This window comes from Xiphophorus hellerii, chromosome 3 (assembly GCF_003331165.1).
Source record: "Xiphophorus hellerii strain 12219 chromosome 3, Xiphophorus_hellerii-4.1, whole genome shotgun sequence".
Lineage (NCBI taxonomy): Eukaryota > Metazoa > Chordata > Actinopteri > Cyprinodontiformes > Poeciliidae > Xiphophorus > Xiphophorus hellerii.
Window position 1 is genome coordinate 5,296,980 of NC_045674.1, and position 27,084 is coordinate 5,324,063.

Below are 27,084 nucleotides of genomic sequence, written 5' to 3' on the forward strand. Positions count from 1 at the left end.
AACAGCCTTGAGTCACTCAAATTAATGCTGGGCAAGAAAGTCATACCACGACAAAATTTAATGTAGTGTAGGCCAACTATCAAAAAAACAAAAAAAGTCAAAAATGAATTTAAGACATTTCAAGGCCTTAACCTTTTTGTTTCACCAAGTCAAATTTTAGGATATTTTTAATGCCACCTTGAATGAAATTTAAGACGGGAAGAACTATAAATAGAAGAATGGTTGGGAGAACTTGCTGAATTACAACAAGCAGAGCAAAAACTTTGAACTCGGCTTTATGCTTTTGACATTGCATTTGGCTCTACAGCATTAACCCCCATGGTGCCACGCTTAACGGTTTTTTGAATCTATCCTTATATTTGCTGGCAGGAGCATCAGAGGTCAGCCAGTGGCCAAAACGACTGGCGATAAATTTGCACTTACATTACTGAGACAAAAAAGCTAGCTAGCTAGCAAGGATAAATTAGCAGCTAATTGGCAGTAGCCTCACTGAACGCAATGAAGATGTTTGCAAACGACTCAAAATTTTGTCAGACAGAAGAGTCCCAGTGGCAAAATTTACATTAAAATATCTGCCACAATAAAATTTAAGAACCGTGATTAAAGTGTTTCACACCAACTTTTAAAAAAAAGAAAGAATTTAAGGCCTTATTTTAGAAACATGAGCTTAAGACCTTTTGAGGATGCACACACACTCCCTGTTTCAGGAAAGGATTTACTCAAACTTTAAACCGATAATAGAAAAACTAAAGATAAAGGGGATGAAATAGTATTCATACCCTTTGATTGTTGAGGTTTATGGTTGAAATGAAATGAGGTAATAAAAACCGGTACGTATATTTGTTAAAGCTTTGTATTTAGTGTCAAAATTCCAACTTTGACAGTTCAAAAGATGACTTAAAGAATGACTTATTTTTTATTTCACCTAACAAAAAAATATTTTCTGCGGTTCTCTTTGTATTTCTACCATTACTTTCTGCGACCCGTTCAGTACCTGCTGTATGGAGTACAGTTTGATGCCAGTGCTGCGGTCCCAGATACAGATGAGGTCATCCAGTCCTGAGCTGATGACACAAGAGGTAGTGCAGACAAGGGAGGTGACGTCGCCACGGTGACCGTAGACATGACTGACACGGCTTCCTGTCAGGACATCCCACAGACAGATGGCGCCGTCCTGCCCACCGCTCGCTAGAACCATCGTCTGATGAAAAAAATAAATTATTGCTTTTCTATTTGTTTTGAATGATGGAGTATTAGGGCCATGCTAAGAAAAAAAAATTGACATAAAATTAAGAGAACAAAGTCATAATATTACAAGAATAAAATTATAATACTATTCGACTTCATTCATTCATTCAATGGAGTAATTTCATACTCCTTTGTTTTAGTTTTGATTACTTTCATTAAAAAAATCATAGAAATATTATATAAATTAATAAGCTTGTATGTTAAATGTTGAAACTACTTACAGTGCTTTAAAAAATAAACCAGGAACTACATGATGGAAAAAATAAAATAAAATATATAAAACTAAACCCTGTTTTAAACAACCTGAATCACATTTATTTTTCTACAGTCAACATTTGTAGACTAAATTATGTTTGACTGTTTGGTGTTCTAGCCAGTTGATAGAAGAGTAAAGATGGATTGTTGTGTTACTGACCTGGTCAATGTAGATGGCTGTGATCCCCCCAGAGTGACCCTGCAGGGTAAAAAGGCAGCAGGAGTCCTCCAGACGATAAACCTGACCAAACAGTAAATAATAAAGAGTATTTGTTTCCTTTTCTGTTGCATTTTATAAAAATAGAGAAGCCAGCGGCGTTTTAAAACATTCTGGTTGTAAATTGTAGAAGTTTTGGTGTTACCCTGACTGTGTGGTCTTGACTGCCGGTGACCACCCTGCCTGCTGCCGCTCGCAGCACAGTGATCGGCTTCTGGTGGGCACACTGCACAGAGCGAGTGAGCTGACAGCTGATCAGGTCCTCGCTGCTGTAACAGGGAGACGGGGGCATGCTGCCTCGCCCGGGGGCACCTGAAGGCATCACAGCAGGGATCATTTCTCTGTTATCGCAGCTTTTCAAGGCCATTTCTGCCTCAATGTCTAACACAGAAATGTATTGACATTGTCAAAAGAATATATATCACATTTACTAATCGTATACATTAAATAGTGTCACATTTCAAATAAATATAAGGATCATCTCACCTCTGTACTGCAGCAAACCCAGAGGTTTGTTAATCTCAACAGTGAAGAAATCTAACGACCCGTTCAGTCGCGCTGCCACGATTCTGAGGAGAACAGAACATCAGAACAGATATCAGAACATGATGCATTTCTTCCACTTTTCACATCCAACTTTACAGAAGTTAAAAACAAGCGAAGAGAAATAAATTAATAAAAGAAAACATTTTTTAAATTAAATAAACAAAAACACACACATATATAGATGTGTCTTGTTTTTGTTTATTTTTGTTTTAAGAAGAAAAGTAAAAGATCTGAGTTTTACCTGTTGTTAAGAAACGCCAGCGCAGTGATACCAGAGACTCCATCTTCATTACTGCACCGCAGAGACCCCTCCACTGCATCCCACAGCTGGAGCCACATGAAAAAATGTACTTTATTTCAAATGTTTAGTTCTTAGTCTTTAATAAATCAGATCTCTAATTGTTGTTTACTTCAAAGTAGAGCCTTTATAACTAGAGCTGAAATAACTATTAATCATGATTACTAAAATAATCGCCAACTAATTTAGTAGATGGTTCATCGTTAACTGGATAATACGGAAACTGCAAAAGCCCAATCGATGAAGGCCATAATCAGAGCATTAATTAGGCCAAAATTGTACAATAAATATATACATTTTACATTTAAGATAAAAAAAAAAACATTCTGCCAGTAAATATGTTATACCTGAAACAAGGGTTAGAGTTAACCCTACAAGAGATTTTTTCTGCCTAAAGCCGTCAGCATCTACAATAACTCTTGAATTAAATGAGCCATAACAACATTTAATTTAGTTTCACACACCTCCAGTTTGCCGCTGCTCCTCCCAGCAGCGATCAGATTCCCTCTCAGCTCCATGGCCCAGACAGAGCTTTCCCAGTCTCCAGCGGACTGCGTCCCAGCCCCGACAGCCTGATTTGGGGGCCCGGATGCGTCCCCCAGGCTCAGGGTCCTCTGGAGATATGTGGCTGAAGGAGGCGAGGAGGAGGCGGAGGAAGGAGACGGGTACGTAGACGGCGACGGAGGCTCATGCTCCATGTAGGCGCGCTCCACCAGGCCTCCGAAGTCGAACCCTCCTCTGGGTGGCGTGGCGAGGTTGGAGGGAGGCTGGGAGGTAAAGTTGGTGTCGATGAGCGGAGTCAGGTCGGGCTGGTCGGTGAAGAGAGGCGGCCGGGTCGGAGCGGTGCGACGTCTCAGCGGGTAGCAGTCGTCTTCCGATACCCCGTCACAGCCGAGATTCGGGTCTCTAGATTCACAGGCACAGTCGGACTCTGCAGTTATCGTGTCCCAGACGTCTCGCTGCTCCCAACAGCCACTGCTGCTGCATCGTCTTAATCTGTAGAGAAACCAGAACAATCAGATGGATACGAAGAGAGAGCAGCCTGCTTCTTCCTCTAAGAGGTAGAAGAAAAAAGTTGGGAAAAGCCTTCAAACTGCACTGATGTGAAAACTTGGCCCGATATTAAAATTGCTGTTTAGGCAGAGATGGTATTTTCCTATACTGAATATTTGATATATTTCACTAAGCTTTCAAAAGCTTGGAAAATAACCACATCGCTGACTTCACTACTGCTTCTCTGCTTCAGTTAAAATTCCCACAATCCTGCGCTGCATCACTATAACTGTCACGTGATCAACCTCCTCACCTCCACCTCCAAAAACAAACAGCAACAAGCTGGCGAAAAATATCAGTTAATATGGCCCAGTTTTATTTATCGGACCAATACAGACATGTGAAAAATGACTAATATTGGTAAATACCGATGTTGATGTCGATATGTCGTGCATTCTGAAAATAATCTTTTTTACCTAAGCATTTGTTCACACTGAACAAATATAAATAACCAACTGTTAATTTGAGTATATTTATTCAGCGGAGGAAAAAACCTACTGAACAAAATCACTCATTTTGTGACTGGAACTGTTTTCATGTTGAGATTTTTTCAGTGCTTTGGGATTTAATTTTTTTTTTTTTTAAATCTAGCATTTCCAATAATTTATGCACTGTAGTAAATTTTATGGGGACTTTTGAAGAGATGACCCACAGCATCACAGATTCTTCAGTGCACATAGCAGACAGAGAAAAGTTGTTTACCACATGTCTGTCTTTTGTTTAATGTTACTCTCATCAGACTAAGGCACACAATTCCAGTTAACAGAGTCTAGAAAGCTGCACATCTTTATATTTGTGATGTTAAAACACTTTCCAAAAATAGCATCTACTGGTTGTTAGAGACTTTTTAACAATAAGCTTTGCAGATTTTTGATGCCAAAATGAATAAAAATGAGTCCTCTTTAAGCCTCATTGGTAGTGACAAAGAGAAATATGCCTATGTGTCACGCCATATTTATGCCCCAAGGAAACAGGAGTCTCGCATTACTAATTAGTTCCCAGGAAACTCAGATTAAATTTAAAAAAAGCTAATCATAAATTTAAAAAATATTTGAATCACTTTCATTTTGTAGGAAATGTTGGGGTTGCCAGTAAGAGTGATTCCAGTTCTTTTGTTAAAAACTGAATTCTTAACATGCATTTTCACCCCCAGTGAACAAATTAACTCATAATTAAGGTTTAACGTTTCCTTAAATTATCAGTGCTCCTTCAATTAAAGTAACAAAGTACAAACATTTATTTTAAATCTACATTTGTCAGACATAACATTACATTTGGCAAAAAAGTTACATTTACATTATCGGTAAGCCCTAAACTCTAAAAATCATAATAAAGACTTCAAATATTTTACTCTGTCACTAATCTAAGTAATATGCAGGTTCCATTTTCTAATATTTTCATGATATTTAACATTTTTAGCTGTACCAGTAATACAAATTAGGAAATCATTTGGAGGACTCGCTACAAGTACTTTTGCTTCAAGAAATTTAAAGACATTTCATGGTTCAAGTTACTTTTAAACATGTTTGTAGAGCCACAGAGCACAGAGATGAACTACAATGAACAGGAAGGTGTGTATTAGTCATTATTACAAGTCTGCAACGTGGAACCTTCCTACAAAGTAAACCTGACCTCTCTGTGTTTTTATTACAGCATCATAAAATGCAGATAAGGGTTCATAAAAAAGACTAAATGATCTTATTCTTTTCCTTGTCCCAAATAGAAGAATTGTAAATAATCAAACTGGTTAAAGTCTGGAAAGCTTGTAAGGGCAGGGTAAGGGTAGCTGAAGAAGAAATTCAGATTGTGACCTCACCGTTGCTTTGGGATCACCGTCAGGCAGTCACCAGTCTGGGCATCCCAAACACGGATCTGTCCCGCCAAGCAACAGCTGGCCAGCAACATCCCATCGCTAGCCAAACACTCAATGTCCTGCAAGAACCAATGAGTGGAGTCATGTTTGCAAACAAGTTTTATAATACCATGAAGCATTTTTATTAGTCTTCCAAAGCCCTACCTACCATACTGTGTCCCCTCAGCAGCAGAGGAGAGATCTCACTGACAGGTGGAGAATAACCGTAATCGTCGCAGGGCAGGTCGCCTCGTCGCCGACGCCCGTGAGCAACACCGTTTCGGCCATAGTTACGGGGGCAGAGAACGCGGTAGAGGCAGAAGAGCAGAAGAACCAGCAGGACCCCTGCAGCCAGGCCCAAAGCAGCCACCCTGGACAGGAAGTGGGGAGAAGAAGGCAGAAATGACGAAACTCTCTCAGAATATGAGGGCAGTACAAATTTTGTTTCTAATCCATGAACCACCGATCATGTAACTATCTGCACAAGTGGAGATATTTATGTCTTAAGCATATTTCACAAGATCCTGACCAGCACAAGGAAAATCTGCCTGCTTTCAACTGAGGAATGTGGAGTTAAAATGATGATGAGATGATGACCTTCTCTGAGCAAAACTGGCTTTGCAACAACTTAATGTATCCAGTAAAGTTTGGAGCCTGAACAATCCTAACATGAGCAGAATTTTATTATTTTACTTTCTAAACTACAGTAATCTGAATTTTCCTTTTTTAAACAGAAATTAAAAATGTAAAAAGTAGAACAGAAAAAGGAAGGATTTAATCAGCCTTAGTTCTAAGTGTTAAAACTTTCAATTATTGGCCTGTAAAGAAACAGTCAACATTTTGTCATTTACTTCTGAAAAAAAAAAGTTTTCTTTTTTATTCCGTTTAAATCTAATGAGGGGATAAAATGTATCTGGTCTTAACTCTTCATCTAAGAAAAGAAGAAAAAAAAGAGAAAAACGTAACACAGAACTGACATAAATAGGAATAATTAAGCCATGATTTGTACTTTATTTCTTTATTTTCACCATTCGAGCCAGTAAAAGCAGATGTTAGGAAAGAAACCAGTGCACATTCCACTTCTGTGTAAGAACCAGTTTATACTTGTCTCCAAAGCAAATCTCATGTTATCTCAACAAAGCCTCAGGTTTATCTTTACCAGCATGGGGCAGCAGCAATTTTCCAGAAATCTGGGAAGAGGACACGGAAACGTTTTGAATACTTGGAATCTGTGTGAGACATTCCCAGTAAGAGAATCTCCCAGCCGATTTAAATCTATTTTACCAACTTATTCCCCCCTGTGGTAAAAAAAAATAAAAATAATTGTTCTAAAAAGAAGTTTTTTGGGTTTCATCATATGCCCCTCATTAAATTATGCAACACCGATCGTTAGTACACTGGTCTTCTATCTGTTTCAGGGTCAGATGAACTCAACAGCCTCTTCTCCAACTGTGACCCTGACCCAAATATTTGAAAACTAACATACAGTCTGAAATGAAAAGATCAGCTTCCACTCCAGTGAACTGCAGTTGGGAGAAAACACAATGTCTTATATAACACAGAAAAAAGACAACTCAACTCCAGACATTGTTGGAGAGAAGGTAGATGAAGAAGATGATAAAACACGACTGGATAGAAATACTGGCCTTTATAATATCACACATTAATTTGTGAATGTAGCCTAATAATGATTTGAAATTAGAAAAGTAGTTCCAGATTTTATATGATTAAATCTGGAACTTCCTTTAATATAATAAAATCTGAAACTTAGCACAACATCTCAGTAAACTATAAAACCCAGCATAGTTTAGCTGCATAGAAATCCTTTCTCAAGAGGATTAGCTACATTTTTCTACAACTTAATGCCCCATCTGTAGATTCAGATATCAACCAGTCAACCGGGCTGCAAGTCTGATATTAAAACTGTCCGTTACTCTTTGGTTCTGTAGTAATTCTTACAAAATAATTTGGAAGCCCTTTTGCACACAGTACAATGGAAAGGCAACTACTTATTTAAAATATATGAAATAGGTTACATGTGGTAAACAAACATTCTGTTTATAAGACCCAACTTTTAGAAAAGCATAGATAAATACTACTTAAAATTATTGTTTTCACTAGGTTCACCTTAAATATTTCCAGACATGTTTGGTCTAACTGACATAAATTCAGGAAGCTTTTTCTGACTGAAGTAAAATATTCTTTGCTGATGCATTTAAAGGAAACAAAGTGGGTTTGTTTCCCAAACAAATACACAGAAATACACAGAAGTCTGTGTAGTTTGAAGTACTTACTTGTAGAGGGTGAGGTCTGTCTGTATATCTGCAGAAACTTTAGGGATTGGTGGAGGAGGGTGTCTCGTGTCCTGAGGGTGACGCGTGTCAATGGCCTCCTGGGGGCTCAAGTGAATCGTGACGGGAATTACCGGGAGAAGGCTGATATATCTAAAATTGACAAGGAGGATGACATTTTTTATCCAAAAATTGGACTTTAAATAAAGGAAGACACAGCTTTAATCTTTCATGCCTTCTTGAAAACAAAAAAGCAGCTGAAAGTAATTTTGACGGTAAAGTCAGTAATGTTAGATTTATTAAGAATGTCATATTGCAATCGTAGTGCAAACATTAGGGTACTTTATTTTTTTACTAAAATATAAAAGCATTATTATACAGAATGACAAAATTCACTCTTAAAGTAATAGAAGGTTGAAACAAAATAAAAATGTATTTCTTAAATGACTGCCAGATACATGTTTTTTTTAATCATTTTTAAGATTTGTTAAAAAAAAATCCTATAATCCTCTTCTTGTTGCTATAATCCTGTTTTTAAATCAAAGAGAAAATCTGACCCAACCATGATTTCAATGCAAGTCATTTGATAAATGTACCGCTGTGATTTTACTAAAGTTACTAATAACGCTTTGCTAGCATTTTAGAGCAAAGTTTACACATTTAACTGGAAACTGAAATCAGAAGGAAAATAAAACCAAACCAATGTATACTAAAATTTGTTTTCTATTTGTATATACAAATCTTTTACTAGTTACATAAAGTTCAATATAACAAACGTTTAAATCCAGTCTCCTATTTTAGAGTTACAGACAAAATACTAAATTCGTAATTTGAGGCAATACTCACTTCTTTGCTAAAGTTATATTGTAGTAGCTGAAAAGCGACGGCCAATGTCTAAAAGACAATCTCCTCCATCCTTCCTCATCTTCGGCCCCCCAGGTGATCTGGGGCACGGAGGGCGGGGCATGGGGAAGAGGTCCTGCTGGGCCAAGGTGACCTTGTGATTGGTTTTCAGGTAGGGGAGTTGGAGCCGGAGCACGGTGGATGCTCAGGGTGCTGGTAGGATCCCCGCCACGGAAAACCGGTGCCACTGCCAGATGGGGGCTTAAACCGCCTCCGCCGGAGTCCCCCAGGGGGCTCTGCTCGGACACCTGCGCGGCCAGGTAGGTGCGGATTCCAGCCGGGTCCGTGTAGACGAGGATGCCGATCCAGATTACCGTACCAGCCTGAAAATGTGGAGAGAAAACACGACTAGAACTTGTGAATTTGTTGAATTGGGATTGGCCATGGGCTCATGGTTTAATAAACTTTAATAAAAATACTACTATTTCAGAATATTAAGATCAAAAAACACAAAAATATTTAAAATTATTTGTTTTAATTTGAGCCAGAAAAAGTCAATATCCTACTGCTGATAAAATACAAAAAATGTTATGTTACCTACAACATTTTTTCATTGGCATTTTTATTTTAATACGTAGACTTAATTAAAAATACAGAATAAACATAGAATAAATTTAGTATGCTCCAGTAGTCTTCATAGGCAGATTGTTTGTAATGTGTTGTTTTTGTCTTTCTTGTAAGTGAGGAAAACGTATAGAAACTTCCTTTCAACCAGCTGACCAGCAGAGCGCAGCAGCAGTTGGGGGAGAAACAGCACTACATTAGTCGAATATCTAGAGACAACTCCAGCCACTTCAGGACATCTTCTAATAATCTTATAAAAACACTGCAAAACACTTGGTATGAAGGACGTTTTTATGATTTTGAATCCACAACCTTTAGAGTTAGTTTTTCAAAGAAAAAGTAAAAATAAACACCTTTGGCCTTAGAAACAAAAAAAAAAAAATGAAAGTTCAACTTTAGCTACAATAGTGCCTTAATAGAAAAAAAGCAACCAGAATTGGATCAATCAAATAATAAATTGACTTAAAACTTAATTTAAAAACTAAAACCAGTCACAACACATAGCAAAAAGAGATGAGCTGTCTCACCATGATGATGCGCTGGGCCAGGCGTGTGCGGGCCAGGAAGTACACAACACGCAGTCTTTTAGGGAGCCTCAGGTTCCTGAAGGCCGGGGTCTGCAGAGTGATTGTGTGAGGGGAGGGCCGAGGCGGAGGAGGGGCCTCACGTGTTCGCAGGGGTCCCGGTTTTGATGGAGGCAGGCCGGCTTCGGCGGGAAGCCGGCGGTTCAGGTCAGCCAGCTGTAATTAATTGAAATTCATTTTTAATATTGACGTTACCTTCACTAAAGTTGCGTAGGAAGTAAATCACCAATTTCTTGATTATTATTTATTCGCTACACACAGTTGTTTACCCTCCTATGCAAAAAAAAACTAATATAACAACTTAGACTGTATCTGAAGTAGGACTCCTTCTCAGAAGTAAAATAATATGTTTTCTTATCATATGTTTGTTTTTTCATGCAAGTCTTACCTCCATACGGCGAATATCTATAGACAGGACTGTTGTGAAGAAAAACATCTGCAGAAAAAAGTCAGAAACGAGCCCCACGACAGCGAAAAGACAAAACTCCTGCACAAGACAAAAATTTGTTTACATCACTTTATATTCTTAAAGTTAATCTTTTTTTTTTTTTTTTAAACAAAATCATCTTGTTTCTCATGATGCAATGATTAAAGCAAATTTCTCCAACCTGGATAGCTGGCACCAAAGTGAAATATCCAATCAGGATGATGCACAGCTCAGTGGCCATGTTCTTCATGATAGACCAGCTCTCATTACTAAGGCCTAGTGAAGCAAAGGACAAAATATTAAGCGGTGCTACGTGTTTTTAATCCCAGTGAATCCTAAAAAGATGGCTGGGTGAAAACCTTACCCTGAGCAATTCGAAGTTTAACCTCAAGGTCAACGGGGGTGGAAACCACAGACTTGGTGAGCACCAACACATTTTCCAGGCCGATCACGACAACAAGGTAAGGGAAGATCTCACTGCAAGGAAACAAAAGGTACATTAACCTATTAGGAAACAAAAAGAATGAGTCAGAAAGCTTCAAACCCTTAAAGAAATCACAACTGGCGTTTGCAGGATTGTCAAAGCGTTTTAAGGAACTCTTCTGACTGACAAAGACCCATTCTAACTTCCTAAACACCGTTAGCATATAGACATCACATCGACACGTTGAGCTGAATAAAAGTTCTCTGAAGATGTTTCTCCTGGATGTTTGACTCCCCTTTCAACGAAATTTGTAATATTAGCTCCATTCCTAACAAGATAGTATGCAATGGGAGGGCTGATATGACTGAGCCATGAAAATCCAAAGCATGCATTGGTGAAAAAAAAAATCCAAAAATTAAATCTTCATAAACAGAAAATTCAATGAATCAATGAGATCAATTTATTGCCCAGACCTACTTTGGATATGAAAGTGAATGCAGCTACCATAAACTACAAAATATAAGTGGAATAAGCACCTGAATAATCCACTTTCATCCGATTTATCTGGTCCTTAAGATAAGCCTCTTCAATTAGTTATAAACACATAAGAAAATCAACCACAAGCCAAATAAATATAATCCTCATTTACCATAAAAAGCGGCTAACATTAAAATCATGTCATAAAAATGAGAACACTGATACAAATTGCAATGGAATCTGTTTGTCAAAGGGATTTTTCTCAGAGAGAAGAAAAGTTTGCTTCAGGAAAACAGCCAATCAGAACATTTTGTTAGCAACTGATTGATGCCTGCAGGGAATTTCCTCCCATTCCAAAGTGACGAGAGATTAGTGTGAGACTACCGATAAGCAGGAGCTTTGGAGGTAAGTGTATAACTGGGTCACAGAGGAGTCAGGAACACTATATATTACATCACACACATAAACACGCCTACACACATGAGCGGGATAAGCTCTGTAGCCTTGAGTGTGAAGCCAATCATGACTAAGCAGAGTTCACACCAAAGTTGCGTCTTTTGAGTTATTAATCAAACAACAAACATTTTAAAAATTAGAGTTGATCAGTTGTGCATAGAAAAAGTCATCAGTTTTAAAAATATGGGTCTTCCAGTTTTAACAGTTTGTTAAGTTGGTGTTGTTCGGGTTTTGTTTGTACAAGCCCACCCCTAATGAGCACAGCCTACGGCAGACATGCGTGGATCTTAGGCAGTGGTTGAACACCAGGGTGCCATTGTCACGCCACAATATCAGCTCTTTAATAATCCTCAAATGATTGGATGAACCAGTTAACGTCAACAAGACAGAAGCTCCTCCCTCTGAAGTAGTCCAACCCACTTCCTGTCCTATCAACAATGACACACTGACTTTTGAGTTTTGGTTATAAACATTAACAGACATCAGTTTGAAGTCAGCGTGGAGGAAACAGGAAGTCTGAAGCATGTGTGTCGGTTGTGCGTGAATGCAAGTGAGTAAGCAGAATAAGGCAACAGATAATGAAACTGACAGTCTCCTAGGGGAGTAAATGTTTATCTCAATAATGCATACTAAGGTAAATAAATAACATGAAGGGGATTCCATAAGAGCTGTATTGTTCTAACAGCAGTACAGAAACTAAAAGTTGTGACTTCACAACACATATCATATATGAACAACATGGGAGTATTACTCACTGTCATATAGTACAGTTTAAACAAATCATCCTAAATTACATTTAGATCCTTTCAGCAGCTTTTTGAACACTTTATTGAAAACAAAAAAAAGTGCTGGGTTTGAAGAAATCTCTCCAAACCATAAAGTGCGAAAACTGACGAAAAAATGTTGAATTCTCACCAACCATGTCTGGTGGTGGAGGACAAACCAAACCTTTTTACGTTATCTTAACCAAAGCATGAGAAAAATGTGGGCACTCCTACCCTCCGTTCAGCGTGGGCGTCAGGCCAAACAGAGTACACAGGCCCACAGACATGAGCAGGGAGCTGAGGACTGTCACCACAGCAGCCAGGGCCAGGCCCCACTTAGACTTCACCATGTCGATCTTACCTGCAAGGACGGAGGAGAAGGTTATTGATTAACTGTTCATTAGAGATTACTTCATCCCTTTGTTGCTATCTGGTTACTAATATCTGATGGACACATTAGCCTGGATATAATTATTTTACAAACCATACAGTACAGTTACATGCACAGTTAACCTTTAATTAAAATAACATATTTTTAATAAAGATTTTTACATTTTATCGCTTAGCACAGCAGTAGCTGTAGCTATCAATTCTTTCTTTCACAACTTCAAACCTGCAATAGCATGAAAAAAAGCCTTTATTTCCCTCTATTAAATTTAACCAATTAATAATCCAAATTAATTGTTTTATCTCAAGTTTACATTACAGCTTATACGGTCTCAGTTAAAGTAAAGTGAACATTCTGTCAATTTTAGGGTTTTAATAAGTAAAGAAAAAATTCAATTGGCCAAATATCTACATTTCATCTTCTTTGGCTGTGCTCAGTCATAACAACAACTTAATTTTTTTGTTATGGTTGAGTAAAACAAAAACTGAAATTTATTGACTGAGGAAAAAAAACAAGAAAAACCACAAATACCAATTAATGAATTAATGAAGAAAAAAATTGCTTCAGAGTTGTCTGAAAACAAGTAAAGGTTATATGTAGTGAGACAAAATGTAAACCAGGAAACTGTCATACTGCTGAATTAATTTAAAGTTCTCTTAAAAAACTCTACATAACTGAGTTTAAAGGTTGCTAATCTATTTAAACAGAAATTTATTTATATCTTTATTTTTACTACATTACCCAGATCTCCATTTGAAGACAGAGTTGAGATCTCAATATCACAAATGAGCTTAAAAAAGGAAAGTATGTAAACAAATAATGAACACTGTGTGCCTGTTTTGAAGTAACAGTAAATTCAGGACATTTTTTTAGATTCAAGTAATATCTCAAAAAAGTTAAACGAAACCTGCTGTTTTAAGAATAAATAGGCTAATAAAGCTTTGCAGATGTTATTAGCATAATAGGAGGATATCAAAAAGATTACTGACATACAGTAAATAAAGACTGCAGTCATACACAATTTGTTTGGAAACATTTGGAAAAACTGCTTTTAAAAGGGGTACAAAATGTCTTTTAACTCATTGAATTTGAATTAAGTCTTTGTCTTGAGTACATACTGTATGTTTGTCCTCTGAAGTAATGTTTTTCCTGGAAGCTGCTGGAGGTTTGTTCGCTGCATTCTTACAGAGGTGTGCAATGTTCCAGTGTGAGGATAATCACACGGGATTATCCTCACACCAGACAGGAACAACCTTGGCACTCAAACAAACGTGCACAAACAAAGGCACAGAGGCCACTGGACTGAATGTACCCTTTACAAAAAAAAAAAAATAACAAAACGCAGAGTGGAGCCAAAATGGATCAAAGACACAGGACGGACGTGCAGCGCAGACTTACGGGTGGAGAAGTAGATATAGGCGAAAAGGATGATGTATGTGGTGACGAGGGGAATTAGTTCAGCGATGCCGATCTCCTCCTTGAAGTGGATGTGAACCATGTGGTCGTCTCTCAGGCTGCAGTTGGCCGACGGGTGAAGCTGTTTCAGACGGGTCCGTAAGCTACTCAGAAAGCTGGACACACACACATGAACAACGTGACGATAATTAAACAAAACAAAAAAGTGCAAAGGAGTGTACAAAAGCAGTTTTTCCCTGGTTTCAGTTTCAAAGAACAAATTTTTAATATTTTTTGTGTATTATGGTTACGCAAAGCGCTAATACATTAGAGCAGCGTGCAAGTATGAATGCTTTTAGAGAATTAGGTGTTTAAATGCAATTGGAAGGACCTACAACTGAATTGAGCTAGGCTGAGCAGCGTAACACGCAACATATCACCAAATAAATAAAGGTAAACACAAAATTATAACCGTATCTTCTTTTAAAGCTAAATTCTGGTCTAGTTCCTATGAATATATCAAGTAATCAAACAGATTTGGGTCCAAAATGATTAAATTGTACACAGATATTACATCTAACCTGATGTAATAAACAGGACTCGCACATAAAGTCAAGATGTTCTGGTCTCAGCTTGTATATTTGCAGCTGTTTAATTCTAAGGCCGGAAAAATAATTTCCTTTGTGCAAGAACAATTATGCAGCCCTAAACACTTCTTTAGGAGTCCTTTAAGATTCAGTTTTAATTTTAAAACAAAGAGTTTCTTCAGTGGACTCTGATCTCAGGCTGGGAAATAAATTCATTGAACTCAACATCAAGTTGAACTTTAATTATACTGAGAAAAACATTAACCTACTTAAGATATATTTAAAGTTAGTTGTGGGAAAAGAGTCCAACAAAGACATTCATCTCATCGCTTTTGTAAACAAAGTTAGTTGTTGCACGTCCTCTAATTAAGTTTGTTAAATGACTCACAGTGATTTGTTTGACCCAATGACAAACAAATGCATGTTGGATTGCAATAGATACTTCATAGTAATTTCTGAAAATGTAACAAAAGACATTTTACAAGTTTTAAGCAGAAAAGGCCTTGGAGTCCTCTGACATTTAAATTATACAGAACATTCACGCTTTAAATCAACAGGCGTTTCCAAATTAATGTGACATTAAATCCTAAGAGAAAATTCTTATGTTAAAAACATTGATATTCCAGTCAGTAGGATTCATGACTGTCTAAATGTCTAAAGTATTAAAAATATCACCCAAAAAAAAAGACTTTTTTTTTTTTGCTCACCCTGCATCATAGTTAGAAAGAACCACAGTGATTGTGTATGTGACCACTCTCTTCCTGTTGTAATGACTGACTCCTGTGTACTTTCCAGGGACGCCAAACAGCAGGTCTGAAACACACAAAGACTGAATTATTTTTTCTTAACCCAAAACTGCAGCAAATTGCTCTAAATTGCATTTTTACATTGTGGCCACAGACCACGTGTCAGACAAATGACTTCAGCATGATCAGGAGTCACTCCTCGGTTATCAGGAATATGAGGGTGTTCATTATAGATGAAACAACCACCATGTACCTCACTCGTATGATATCATTTATTACTGCTGTATAACATCAAGACAGACCAGCGTTTGGTACATGTTGATGTCATGCTGCTGCAAGGAGATAAAACAGTTACTGGATAAGCATCATTTGAATGGAGAGGTGGGTCAATATGCTAGGATAAATTCATATAAGGTCTACAGAAATTAAACTGCTTGTGCAAAGTCAGCATAAAAGCCTTTTAGTTCACTAGTCTGATTAATCCTTGCTCACAAGCGACTTACAATAGGTGATCCAAGATCATTTGAAAGAGCATTTCATTTGAGATTTAGTTTGGGTTTAAGCTAAATTAAGCTATTACCTTTGCAAAAAGCAAACTTTCTAAAATCTGTCTGATTTGCCATTTACATACATTACAAACACATAAATTTATGTATTTTTTAAGAATTTCAGCATAAATATAAATTATATAATAATAATAAACACATAAATAATTATATAATCATGAATATTTTGCAAAACTCTTACATCTTACGAACAAAATTAATGAATACAATCCACTATAATCTAAGGTCTATAATGAAAACACGAAAATTTTGAAAAGACTTGCGTTTTTGATAAAAGGTTTTTGCCCTAAGATGAGGTGGTGTTTCAGCTGAACCACAATCAATGTATTTCACAAAACTACAATGGAAACATTTTTCAACAACACACGAGTCATGTGATCGACAACCAGATGTTAATTCTGGCGGAAAAGACGAAGAAAGGAGGATCATGGCGCAGTAAGTTTTTTAATAAGTTATCGCATTACCAAACAAATTTATGTGTGATTTTAATAACATTTCTTATTTAAAGGAAACACCACAATTGCGAAACATTCTGTCAACATTTTGTACACATTTATAATGGGAACACAGCTAATGAAGGCCTCAGAGGTTTTGTTAAAGAACATTAGTGAACAGACAGCATCACAAAGACCAAATGACACACTTTTCAGATTTTTATTTCCAAACAAGTTAAAAAAAACCATGTAGTTTTCCTTTCACTTTTTAAAAAAAAGCACTTCTTTGTATTGGCCTATTGCAAAAAAAATTCCAAATTAATCCAATGTTTACATGCAATGTGATAACAGTTATGGGGCTAAAAAAAGTGAGAACAACAACTTGATGGGCTGGGGTTCTAGGTTTAACCGTCTCCCTCTGCATCCATCCTGCATAATCATCAATCATCAGCAGAGTTTCTACCTCGCAGTGTCGCTGAGGTGTGCAGTCCTTTCGGTTCGTGTTTCTGAATAGTCTTGAGGAGGTCCGAGTCCGAGTCAAACAGGTCCCGCTGGTTCTGCCAGTAGTTGCCAGGAGACACGAGGAGGCAGCCGTGTTCTGGCAGCACTGACTGCATCCGCCGTAACCCTGGAAACAAGTCTGTCACCTGGAGACACAGCGCTTCCAGGCTTCGAATGCCAGAGCTGGAAAGAAAAGAACCCAGAAGGTAGAAGTGATTGGAAATGTTAAAAAAAGACAAATTAAAGAGACTCAGAATTCAAATTTAAGATATGGCTAGTATGTCCATATACTGGAAAACATCCCAGATCATCAGCAAACAAGGGCCTCACCTACAAATCAGTGTGCACATCAGTGCTTGCACAGTGCAGCTGCCAAACAAGTGAAAGAGGGTTTTTTTTTTAAAGTCATGAATGTTTTCCTTTTTTGTTGACACAAATCAGGTAGAGGTCAGCAGTTTGTTTGACCTGCAAAACGTGAGGACGCCGGCTTATCACGAAAACAACAAACTGTTGCTGCAACAGGTTTGTTTACCCATCGGAGTGGACGTGGTTGCGAATCTCTTCCAGCAGACTGAAGACTTTCCCCAGAGGCGACCGAAACACGTCCACCGGCACGAGGCTGCCGTCCCACGGAGACACGGCTGCCTTCACCAACACCTGCTGGATGTAGGCGACCGGAGGCCCGTGGTACTACAGCACAAACACAAATACAAACACACACCAACACACAGACAGGTGACTCATTCATAGGAAATATAACTCTTGTCAGGCATTTTTTCCTGATATTAACCTCGATGGTAAGAATCTTGCATGTATATAGTTCAGTTACATAAATCCTGCATTGCAAAATATTATAACTTAAAATCTTTAACATTTCAATGTGACAAATGAACAATTATGTAGAGAAAGTAGAACATAATTGCTAGTTAGAAGCAAAATGACTCATGGTTTTTGTATTTCTATTAAGCCCTGCAAGACAATACTTTGCAGAAGCATGTTTTAAAAATCAACTAAAAGAAATGGTTTTCATGTCTTGCAGGAGATTTGGATATTTTCATTTTATATGATACTGCCACAGAATTGCAGTAGGATCAGAGCGTTAGTGGTGATGTGCAGCGTTAGTCTTTCAGGTACAGAGTTTTTTTATTTAGGGAGAAAACAGAAAAGATGGTAAAACACATTTGTACACCACACCTTTCAGATTTTATTTCTGAAATCTGAAAACCATGCATTTTTTTCTTATTTGTTTTTAACCTATGGTGGAAATCTTGTGTGAGACATTCTTAAAGAGGTTTGTCTACTTCATACATATAATATATTAAAAGTATTTATTTAGCTGCAGATGCATCTTATGTTAAATTATCAAGGATTTTTCATAAGAAATTATATATTATTGCATCTTAGGCAACAAAAGTTGTTTTTTTTATTTACAAAATAAATTTAATTGTTTAGTTTAATCTTTTAATGTATTTCTAATATTCAATATAAAAAAGACTGAGGCTTAAAAAAAAAACAGAATGTGCCAATTATTTTATCCGATTAATTGTCATATTAATCAATTACTAAGATAATCATTAGTTGAAGACCTTAAATACATATGTAACCTCTAATCTCTTACCCAGTCTGGTCGTTCCAGGTCTCCCAGAGGCTCATGGGGAGGGACGCTGTAGTCTTGCACCCCAGTGGTGAACTCCACAGGACCCGTGCCAGGCAGAGGAAGCCTCAGCAACGGATAGCTGGCAGAACGACAACAGAGATGCTACCTGTGAGCCCGGATGTGTTTTCAAAATATATGTCAGATATTTTATTAGAATAATAAAATCAATGAACCAGTTCACTGTAGGAGGCCACAAAGAAAGTCACAAAAAACCGACAGTCATAAAAAATCTGGGTGTTTCTTTGTTTGAGGCTGACAAACTCTTCAGGGAAGATGAAACTGGAACCTCTGGCTTTTCCTGTATGTCCCAGTTGAACATGCTACATCAAGAGGAAACTGTTTCATTTTTCTCCTACAACTAGGTTGGTCCATCTCAATCAAGAGTCAACACTATTTACATGCCTGGGCCTGTGTGGGAGGGCAACATTGTCCTGCTTGTGCTTATATCAACAAAACAGGAAAAATGCTGCCATTACTGAGCTGTGAATGATGAATGGAGATGTGTGTGAGATTCAGATCTTTCTCTGAGACAGAAAGAAAAACCCTGAGGGGGGCAAGTAAATGTTTGCAAATGGACTAATAAAAGCAAAGTCTATCACAACAGGCAATAAATACATTAATCACATGATAAATCAAAATGAGTTTGATCATTTATATCAAGACAACAACAACTAGAGATGCTTCCATTTAATATAATTTAAAAACTACAGTTTGAAAAAATGTTCTCAGTACAAAGTAGTTACTTTTCACATTTTTTTCTTCCTACAAAATCCTGCCTGTTGCATGTTAAATTTGCATGTTAAATTTTTGAAATGCAATTTTGGTTACAAAGGCTTCATAATTCATTTTAATTATTGTTGTTGTTTATTTTGGATTTTGCAATTCCAGTGTTAGATGTTCTTTTTTTTTTTTTACCTTTGAGAGTGTAAAAAAGTTACACTCTCACCTAATATGAGAGTGATATGTCATTATCATTATTAGAATAGTTGAAAGTGGGCTCAAAATGTTATTATCATTTATCACAATAATATCTGGGACAATTTATCATCTAGGAAGTTTTTTTTTTATCATTACAGGCTTAGTGACATCATCTCCAGTCTTTAATTTCTCTCAATCCTAAAATGACTCAAAGAGGCGTTTTCAAGTTAAAAATAAAACTGAGCGCTTTCTGTCTGAATTAATTAGTCTTTCTTGGTTTTATGTGCACCAACTGGGGGCTGTTGAAATGAGGCAGAGAAATCTCAGTTTGCTGATTCACTCGTTTTGATTAACGTTGACCATCCACGCATTCACTAAAAGTGCATGATGTGCTCTTGTCCAAATATTTTTTACTCCTTTAAAAGTATTTGTTCTCTCTCTTTCATTCCCCCCACCCCCATTAAGCTTTCCATGGCCTCCTCCAGGGCTTCTAGGTCACTGTACCTACACAAAAGCTTCTTTTGTGTTTGGCCAAACCCCCTCCTGTCAGGCAGATGGAGAGACAGGCATCCCATTCTCACAGGGCCACTTTCTCACAGCCCTCTGCCCCAGCATTGCCTTTAACAGCCCTGTCGATGAGCTCTTTCCTCCCTCGCTTTCCCCTCGGGTGGCAGCCAGCACCCTGCCGCAGCGTGCTGCTGGGCGAACACGCAGCAGGTGCATGAGTGTGTTTTAGATTGGCGCAATTGTTTTACAATCCCTGCACTGATGGGGCCCAAGCAAGTCTCTGACCTATGTCCTCTCCTTGGACCACTTATTTAGCAAGAGCAGACACTGTATGTGCACGTGTTAAGTGAGTGGTGGTGTTGTCAGTGGGGGAGCTGTTTTGTGTGTACAGATGGCCTTGAACTCAGCCAAATCTTCTCTTTATTCTGTGCAGTTCAGTGAGTCCACACTGTATGACAACTTTGCTCACCTTTCATGTGTTATTGGAGGCCGCATGTCAAAAACGGCAAATGAGTCTGCAAAATATTTTTCACAAAATCAGAGCAAACTCCAAGTTCTGCAAGAACAGAGCACGTTTGAACACAAAGTTTTCAAACAGCCGTAGATGAAAAGGTGTTTATAATCTCTAAAAGACCTGCACTTGAAAACAAGGGAGACATCATGATCAAATGAAAGAGACCTTCCTTAACCAGAGAATGTAAATAAACACACTTTAAACTATTTGTCCAAAATAAGCATATCATAAAACAAGAATCATTAACTGGGTTTCTGGAGGTTTTACCAACTCAAATTTAAGACTTTTTAAGATCATAATAAGTGGAATTTAAGACCTATATCTCCAAAGAAAATTTCAAACTCAGTCAGCCAATTGGTGATAAATTTGTACGAATTTGACGAATACAAAAAGCTAGCTAGCTAGCAAGAGTATGTTAGCGGCAGCCTCGAGTCACAAAACACAATAAGGGTGTCTGAGTGTCTCAAACTTTAGTCTGACAGAAAATCCTGTAAGATAAACAAATACATAGAAATAAGAGATTAAACAGTTCCATCAAGTCTAAATTTAAGACTCGTCATTGACATATTAAAGGACTACTTTCAGCTATTTTAAGGTCTTAATTTTAGATAAATTAATTTAAGGCTTCCAGGATACACAGACATGCTGATCTTTTAATATGAAAATAAATAAACACTTTAAACTACGGTATTTTCCAGAGTATAAGTCACTATTTTTTCCATTTATGATCCTGGGATTTACAATCACATTTTTCTCCCTCTTAATAACGTATTTTTAGTCCAATAATGAATTGCCTAAAATAAGGATCATTAATCAGCAAAAATATAAATATAAAACAAGTTCTGACCTACGAAAAGCACAGAGAAATGTTTAACTCATGTTTGTTAAACGTGAAAAGCAGAACGCAGAAAGCATACAGCACCTCTTAGCAACTATTTCACACTTTGACAGGTACAACCACAAACCTCAGAATATTTTTCACCAATGTGATAGACCAACACATAGCAGTCTGGAAGAATGGGAGAATTAAAAAATGGACTAATTAACATTTTCTTTCAAATAAAAATCCCGAAGCTCCTGAAGTGAAGTCAATTGCTCTTAAATGTCATCTCTGCCCCAGTATCAAGTCTCTTGAAGCATCTAACAAGCTTTTCTCCCAGCACCCCTGCATCATTCCCACAGCATGATGCTCCCACCACTGTGTGTTAAAAGGGGAATCATGAGTTTATCAGAGTACACAGGTTAAATACAAATGCACACCACAACGTTAGCACTTCATTTGTGAATAAAAATTTAAAACTGTGCAGACTTTTTCCTCCCTTTCACAATTAAATTCTATTTATGTTAATGATGTACATAAAATCTCAATAAAGTACATTGAAGTTTGGGGGGGAAATAACTGAAGGGGCATGAACACCTCTACAAATCCAAAAACGTACGATGTACAAAATAACTGAGCACAGAGGCACAAGCGCCTCAATGCAGGGTACCTACCAGCAGGTGAGGATGCTGGCGGAGGTGAAAAGGATGATGGGTACTGGGTAGGAGGCACACAGCAGCCCGTGGCGGTAAAAGGCCGCCGAGATCTTCTCTCTCAGCTGCTCGCGCAGCGTCATCCTCGTGCTTGTGGTCAACTCCCGGCCATTGGGAAGCACAGGGCGGCCGAGGACGGTGCGCCGCGGAGCATCCAGACACCTGAGTCCAAATATGTGAAAAGTTCAACAGGTTTACATTACAAAATATCTTGTTTGTCTCACCAGCAACCTAAAATCAAAGCAACCTTTTTAGAGTGCAGGAGGAAAAAAAACAAATATACATTTCGGGTTTGTCAAGATTTTGTTGCGAAACTCCAGAAGAAGTGATATGCATGATTCATGTTGGTTCTTAAAAGGGAAATTCCTATACTACATTTACAGAAAAAGACACTATGACCTTCAACACCAGACCGATTTTATACTCCCACTCCATTAACAAACATGGTGCCGACTGAAAAAATGATGTGTTTTCCTTTTAGGCCAGCTCCAACTGTGGTCACATGCTAGACAGCGTTAAACACACAACTCTTTCAGAAGCCAAAAAGGTGTGGGCACATTCCCCGCTGGAGAAAACATCCAACTCAAACCATCCACACCTGGGGGAAAACAACACTTACAAGCCCATTTTCTTGGAAAACATTCTGGGTGTGTTTCCATGTTAACAGGAAGCAATAAAGGGGAGTACACACCTAACTGCTGCAGTTAGGTCAGCTCTGAAATTACCAAAACATTCAGAAAAATTAATAAATAAGTCTGTTTATTTTAGGGCTGACAATTTTAACCAGATTAATCATGATGAATCAATTATTAAAATAATATTTAACCAATTTAGTAATTGATTAATCATTAACTGGAGTATAAAGACTCAAAAAAGCCATTTGTTGAAAGAACATGGTCAGACCAGTAATTAGACCAAAATTATATTAATTTTCACTTAAGATAAAAAAAATACTTTTGTCTCAAAATAATTTCTTTTTTTGCACCTTTTGCTATCCAATTATTCATCTGTTAAATGAAAAATTAATCAGAACTCAGCCGTACACTTTAAGGCAAAAAGAATGGGCTGAGCTTTTCACACGCTCATGTTAGAAGTATGTTTTAGCTGCAGATGCATCCTTTGCTACAAATGATCAAAAGGAATACCATGTTATTGCATTTTAGGCAATAAATTGTTTATTTTCTTATACAGGAAAAGGAATCAAATAATTGTTTAGTTTGCAACTTTTAATGTATTTCTTATATTGTATAAAAAACACTAAAGGGGTTAGACAAAAATGTGTAGAACATGCCAAATATTCTAAAAATAATAAATCAATTAAAAATAACTGTTAGCTGTAGCCCGAGTATACTTTTTTATTTATTGAAAAAACACTGCATTGAAGGGAGCGGGAGATCGACAGGCGGATTGGCGCAGCGTCTGCTGTCAAGCGGGCGCTGTACCGGTCCGTCGTGGTGAAGAGAGAGCTGAGCCAAAAAGCGAAGCTCTCGATTTACCGGTCGATCTACGTTCCCACCCTCATCTATGGTCATGAGCTTTGGGTCATGACCGAAAGAACGAGATCGCGGATACAAGCGGCCGAAATGGGTTTTCTCCGTAGGGTGGCTGGGCTCTCCCTTAGAGATAGGGTGAGAAGCTCAGTCATCCGGGAGGGACTCAGAGTAGAGCCGCTGCTCCTTCACATCGAGAGGAGCCAGTTGAGGTGGCTCGGGCATCTGGTCAGGATGCCTCCTAGACGCCTCCCTGGTGAGGTGTTCCGGGCACGTCCCACCGGGAGGAGGCCCCGGGGAAGACCCAGGACACGCTGGAGGGACTATGTCTCTCGGCTGGCCTGGGAACGCCTCGGGATTCCCCCGGAGGAGCTAGAAGAAGTGGCTGGGGAGAGGGAAGTCTGGGCCTCCCTTCTGAAGCTGCTACCCCCGCGACCCGACCTCGGATAAGCGGAAGAAGATGGATGGATGGATGGATGGATGGCACTGCATTGAATATTTAATATATTCTCAATTCTTCTTTTGTAATTACCATTTAAAAAAACAACTTTTCAAACTAATAATATAAAAGTTCAGAGGCATAAATTCAGTAAGAATGGTAATAATTTACTAAAAAAGCATAACAAATTGTTACGTATTTAATTAGAAATTGCACAAATATTAAAATTATAAACTACAAACTCTGACTGAGCTACTCAGATAAATATAGTTTTATTCTCACTTGAGGGCAGCCTGAACTGTGACAGGTGAACTCTGTGTGAAATCTTTGCCTTCTGGGTGGTTCGCCTACTTCAGAAACATCTTCCCTCCTGTATCAACTCAATCTCAGCTCCTGTCTGCTCCCTCAGCAAACAGGTGGCGTGTCGTCTCACTTCATATCAGCGTTTAAGTTTTCCAGGCAAACAAAAGCAGGGCTGCAGCGGAAATCTCAGCAGCATAGGTATTGTTTTTTTTTTTTCTTACTAACCCTTTCTCTTACCTCCATACAACATCAGCCACTGTGTCAAACACAAAAGCTTCACGCCGCAGTGACAGTACCTGCTGATGGGAGAGCGGTTTATCTGTCGGGGTCCCACCTGTTTACGGCCCTTGAAAGCGGCAGCGCTGGGATTTTTTAGCCTAATCTGTGCGTTGTGGTTGACATAGCGGTGCCTTCTCGAGTCAAGCAAAGTCTCTGACGGCTTGGCTCTTCCCCCCGGGAGCGACGGAAACATTCCCTGGGAGGAATTCTCCTCAGGAGCCTCTTGATCTGCTGTTATAAATACTCCAAACAGTAAACACAGCAACGGCAAGCTTACACAATGGCTTCTGCAAAGGCCAAAAAACAGGAGTCTGAAGTAAAGCCTTTCCAGACTATTACCAGAGACGTATCAGAGTCCCACTCACTTCTTCTTGCTAGGCATTCACTGAAACCTCTGAATGAAAACCTCCATCTTTCAACTGCCGATTCAGCTCGCCGAGGGCTGCAGGGTTACGTGGGTGCAGCAGCAAGGCCTGATTCGGCAAAAGGGATCAGCAGCATCTCCGTCAGTGAACTAATCTGGGATTGAACTGATCGGAAACTCGGCGAGCCGGGTGCAGGCCCTGTGGCCACCTCCCATTGCACTCACTCCTACTTGGGTCGCAGCTCTCAGGCCAAGGATTTCAAGAAACTGCTGCCCTAAAAGCACGGAAAGGCTGAAGGAGTCTTTACAAACACCAGAGCAACAAAGAAAGTGGCCACTGGACAACGGCCAACAGCAAAGTGTTGGTAGGCAGCAGCCCCACAATGGAGGGTTTGTGTTCTCTTCAGCCATTCTGGCAGGTGATAATCAGAAAGAGTTTGGAAAACTTTAAAGCAAAAACTCTGTAAATTTCAAAATAAATTCTTTAAACAGAAACTTTTTATCATGTCTCTGTCCAACAAAGTTTTTGTCTACATTAATAAAGCTCATTTTGGCCCTGAATGACCTCCATTAGGTGGAGAGTTGGCGAGCTTTACAACAACAAATCAGCAAAAAGAACTTGATCAAAGGGAAATCTTAAAATAAAACAGTTGGGGAGAAACTTAAAATTCTTACCTCTTTTCAACCCTTCCAAAAAAGCCCAATTTGAAAGCTGCCCCAGGTTTCATTGATTGCAGTGGCATGTTGAAGCACCGTTAGGTATCGTGCAAGACGTGCATCAAACGGCCAAAAACAATAACCACCGACATCCCAGAAAGCTTCAGGCTGCATCCATTCTCCCAAGCATAACTGCATCAAAATTCAGTGACATAGTTGCATAATGCCGAAGCATGCGCCGCTGATAAGCGGAGACCATCAGTCCTGTTGTAAACCACACAGACAAGGTCCCTGTGAATGAGCAGCAACACAGCAGTTTACAAGCAGAAGAGGGAAAGTTTCTGTCGATCAGTAACCAGGTCGTAATAACTAACGATGTGAGACAGGCGGACTATTTCTGTACATTGGTTGCGTCATTTTAGACTAAATGCTTAAGAGAAGCAGGGAAAAGACCCAACTAATTATGTCTTATTAATTATTCCTGGAGAACAGCATGCAGAAAATTTTAAACTATGTAACATTTACTACTTATTATCCACTCACTGTAAATTTAACCTAACATATTTCAGAGTTGTTAACATTATTTAGGAGTTTTCCCAAGAGAGAAAACGCATGAATAAATGGAGGGGAGCTGATGCAACCTTGTTGCAACATCACCTGCAAGTTATAACACGGACATTACAGACATGCCCACGGAGCTTCTTGTGTTTGATGCAACAAATCAACACCACATTGAAAATATGAACCACTTCAAAAACCTAAATTTGGCACATGTATATTAAATAAACCAATGAATAAGACAAGTTAGAGAGGTTTGAACTATCACTGCCTTATGTGTTTACTTCAGGCAAATCAACAGTTCACCTGAAACCCATCACTAAGAATAAACTGACGTACTTTGCAGTTGACACTTTCCTAACTAGTAGCACGATCCCATTAGTTTATCATCTGCTTCAAATTAGCAAACAACTAATACATTATGTAATTAGCACCATGCATGCATGTTTTGGTCTTGAAACAATATTTAACATTTCTAGATTCAGTCAATCAATATACAAAAACCTTGCTATACAATATGTATTTACACATCATAATCTTAAATCACAAGTAAACAAGTAAAAAAAAAGTGTTTGTCACAACTAACAGTGCCTAAAAATGTTGATTTAATATGTTTTACCCTTTTAGAACCTATACTTTGTGTGCTTTGGATCCAAGCTAAAGGCTAGCACAACAATCAGACATATAGCGACGTTAGCTTCTCCAAGAACGTAATTCCCAACTAGTATAAGATTAATTTTAATTCTTATATCAAGAATCAACCCGGAAAAACTAGTCACATAATCTAGTAACCAGGGAGGTAGTTAGAAAACTTATTCAAAAGTATTACTATAACTATTTGTTTGCGGAGGGACGAATAATGCAATGTTAGCTTTGCTAAAACGCAAAC

The 27,084-nt window shown here is 38.3% G+C and overlaps 1 protein-coding gene across 5 annotated transcripts in view; it reads right to left on the reverse strand.

The window, feature by feature from the left end:
- Positions 1-27,084, reverse strand: part of scap (SREBF chaperone) — a 30,998-nt gene that overhangs the window by 3,531 nt on the left and 383 nt on the right. The window contains exons 1-23 of one of the 5 annotated variants that reach the window (XM_032559399.1): positions 24,982-25,415; positions 24,634-24,847; positions 22,067-22,267; positions 18,595-18,712; positions 17,509-17,666; positions 16,939-17,159; positions 15,437-15,542; positions 14,146-14,318; positions 12,594-12,720; positions 10,603-10,715; positions 10,420-10,514; positions 10,200-10,298; positions 9,755-9,967; positions 8,607-8,986; positions 7,764-7,913; positions 5,639-5,840; positions 5,434-5,549; positions 3,029-3,560; positions 2,508-2,593; positions 2,207-2,289; positions 1,866-2,032; positions 1,664-1,744; positions 995-1,201 (exon numbers count right to left, since the gene is read on the reverse strand). In XM_032559399.1, coding sequence (XP_032415290.1) covers positions 995-1,201; positions 1,664-1,744; positions 1,866-2,032; positions 2,207-2,289; positions 2,508-2,593; positions 3,029-3,560; positions 5,434-5,549; positions 5,639-5,840; positions 7,764-7,913; positions 8,607-8,986; positions 9,755-9,967; positions 10,200-10,298; positions 10,420-10,514; positions 10,603-10,715; positions 12,594-12,720; positions 14,146-14,318; positions 15,437-15,542; positions 16,939-17,159; positions 17,509-17,666; positions 18,595-18,712; positions 22,067-22,267; positions 24,634-24,809 — 3,804 coding nt within the window. In that variant the 5' untranslated portion in view covers positions 24,810-24,847; positions 24,982-25,415. Of the gene's footprint in view, positions 1-994; positions 1,202-1,663; positions 1,745-1,865; positions 2,033-2,206; positions 2,290-2,507; positions 2,594-3,028; positions 3,561-5,433; positions 5,550-5,638; positions 5,841-7,763; positions 7,914-8,606; positions 8,987-9,754; positions 9,968-10,199; positions 10,299-10,419; positions 10,515-10,602; positions 10,716-12,593; positions 12,721-14,145; positions 14,319-15,436; positions 15,543-16,938; positions 17,160-17,508; positions 17,667-18,594; positions 18,713-22,066; positions 22,268-22,388; positions 22,881-24,633; positions 24,848-24,981; positions 25,416-25,655; positions 25,902-27,084 lie in introns of those variants that run through there. The other 4 variants (XM_032559400.1, XM_032559403.1, XM_032559401.1 and 1 more) reach the window with 4 other exon arrangements.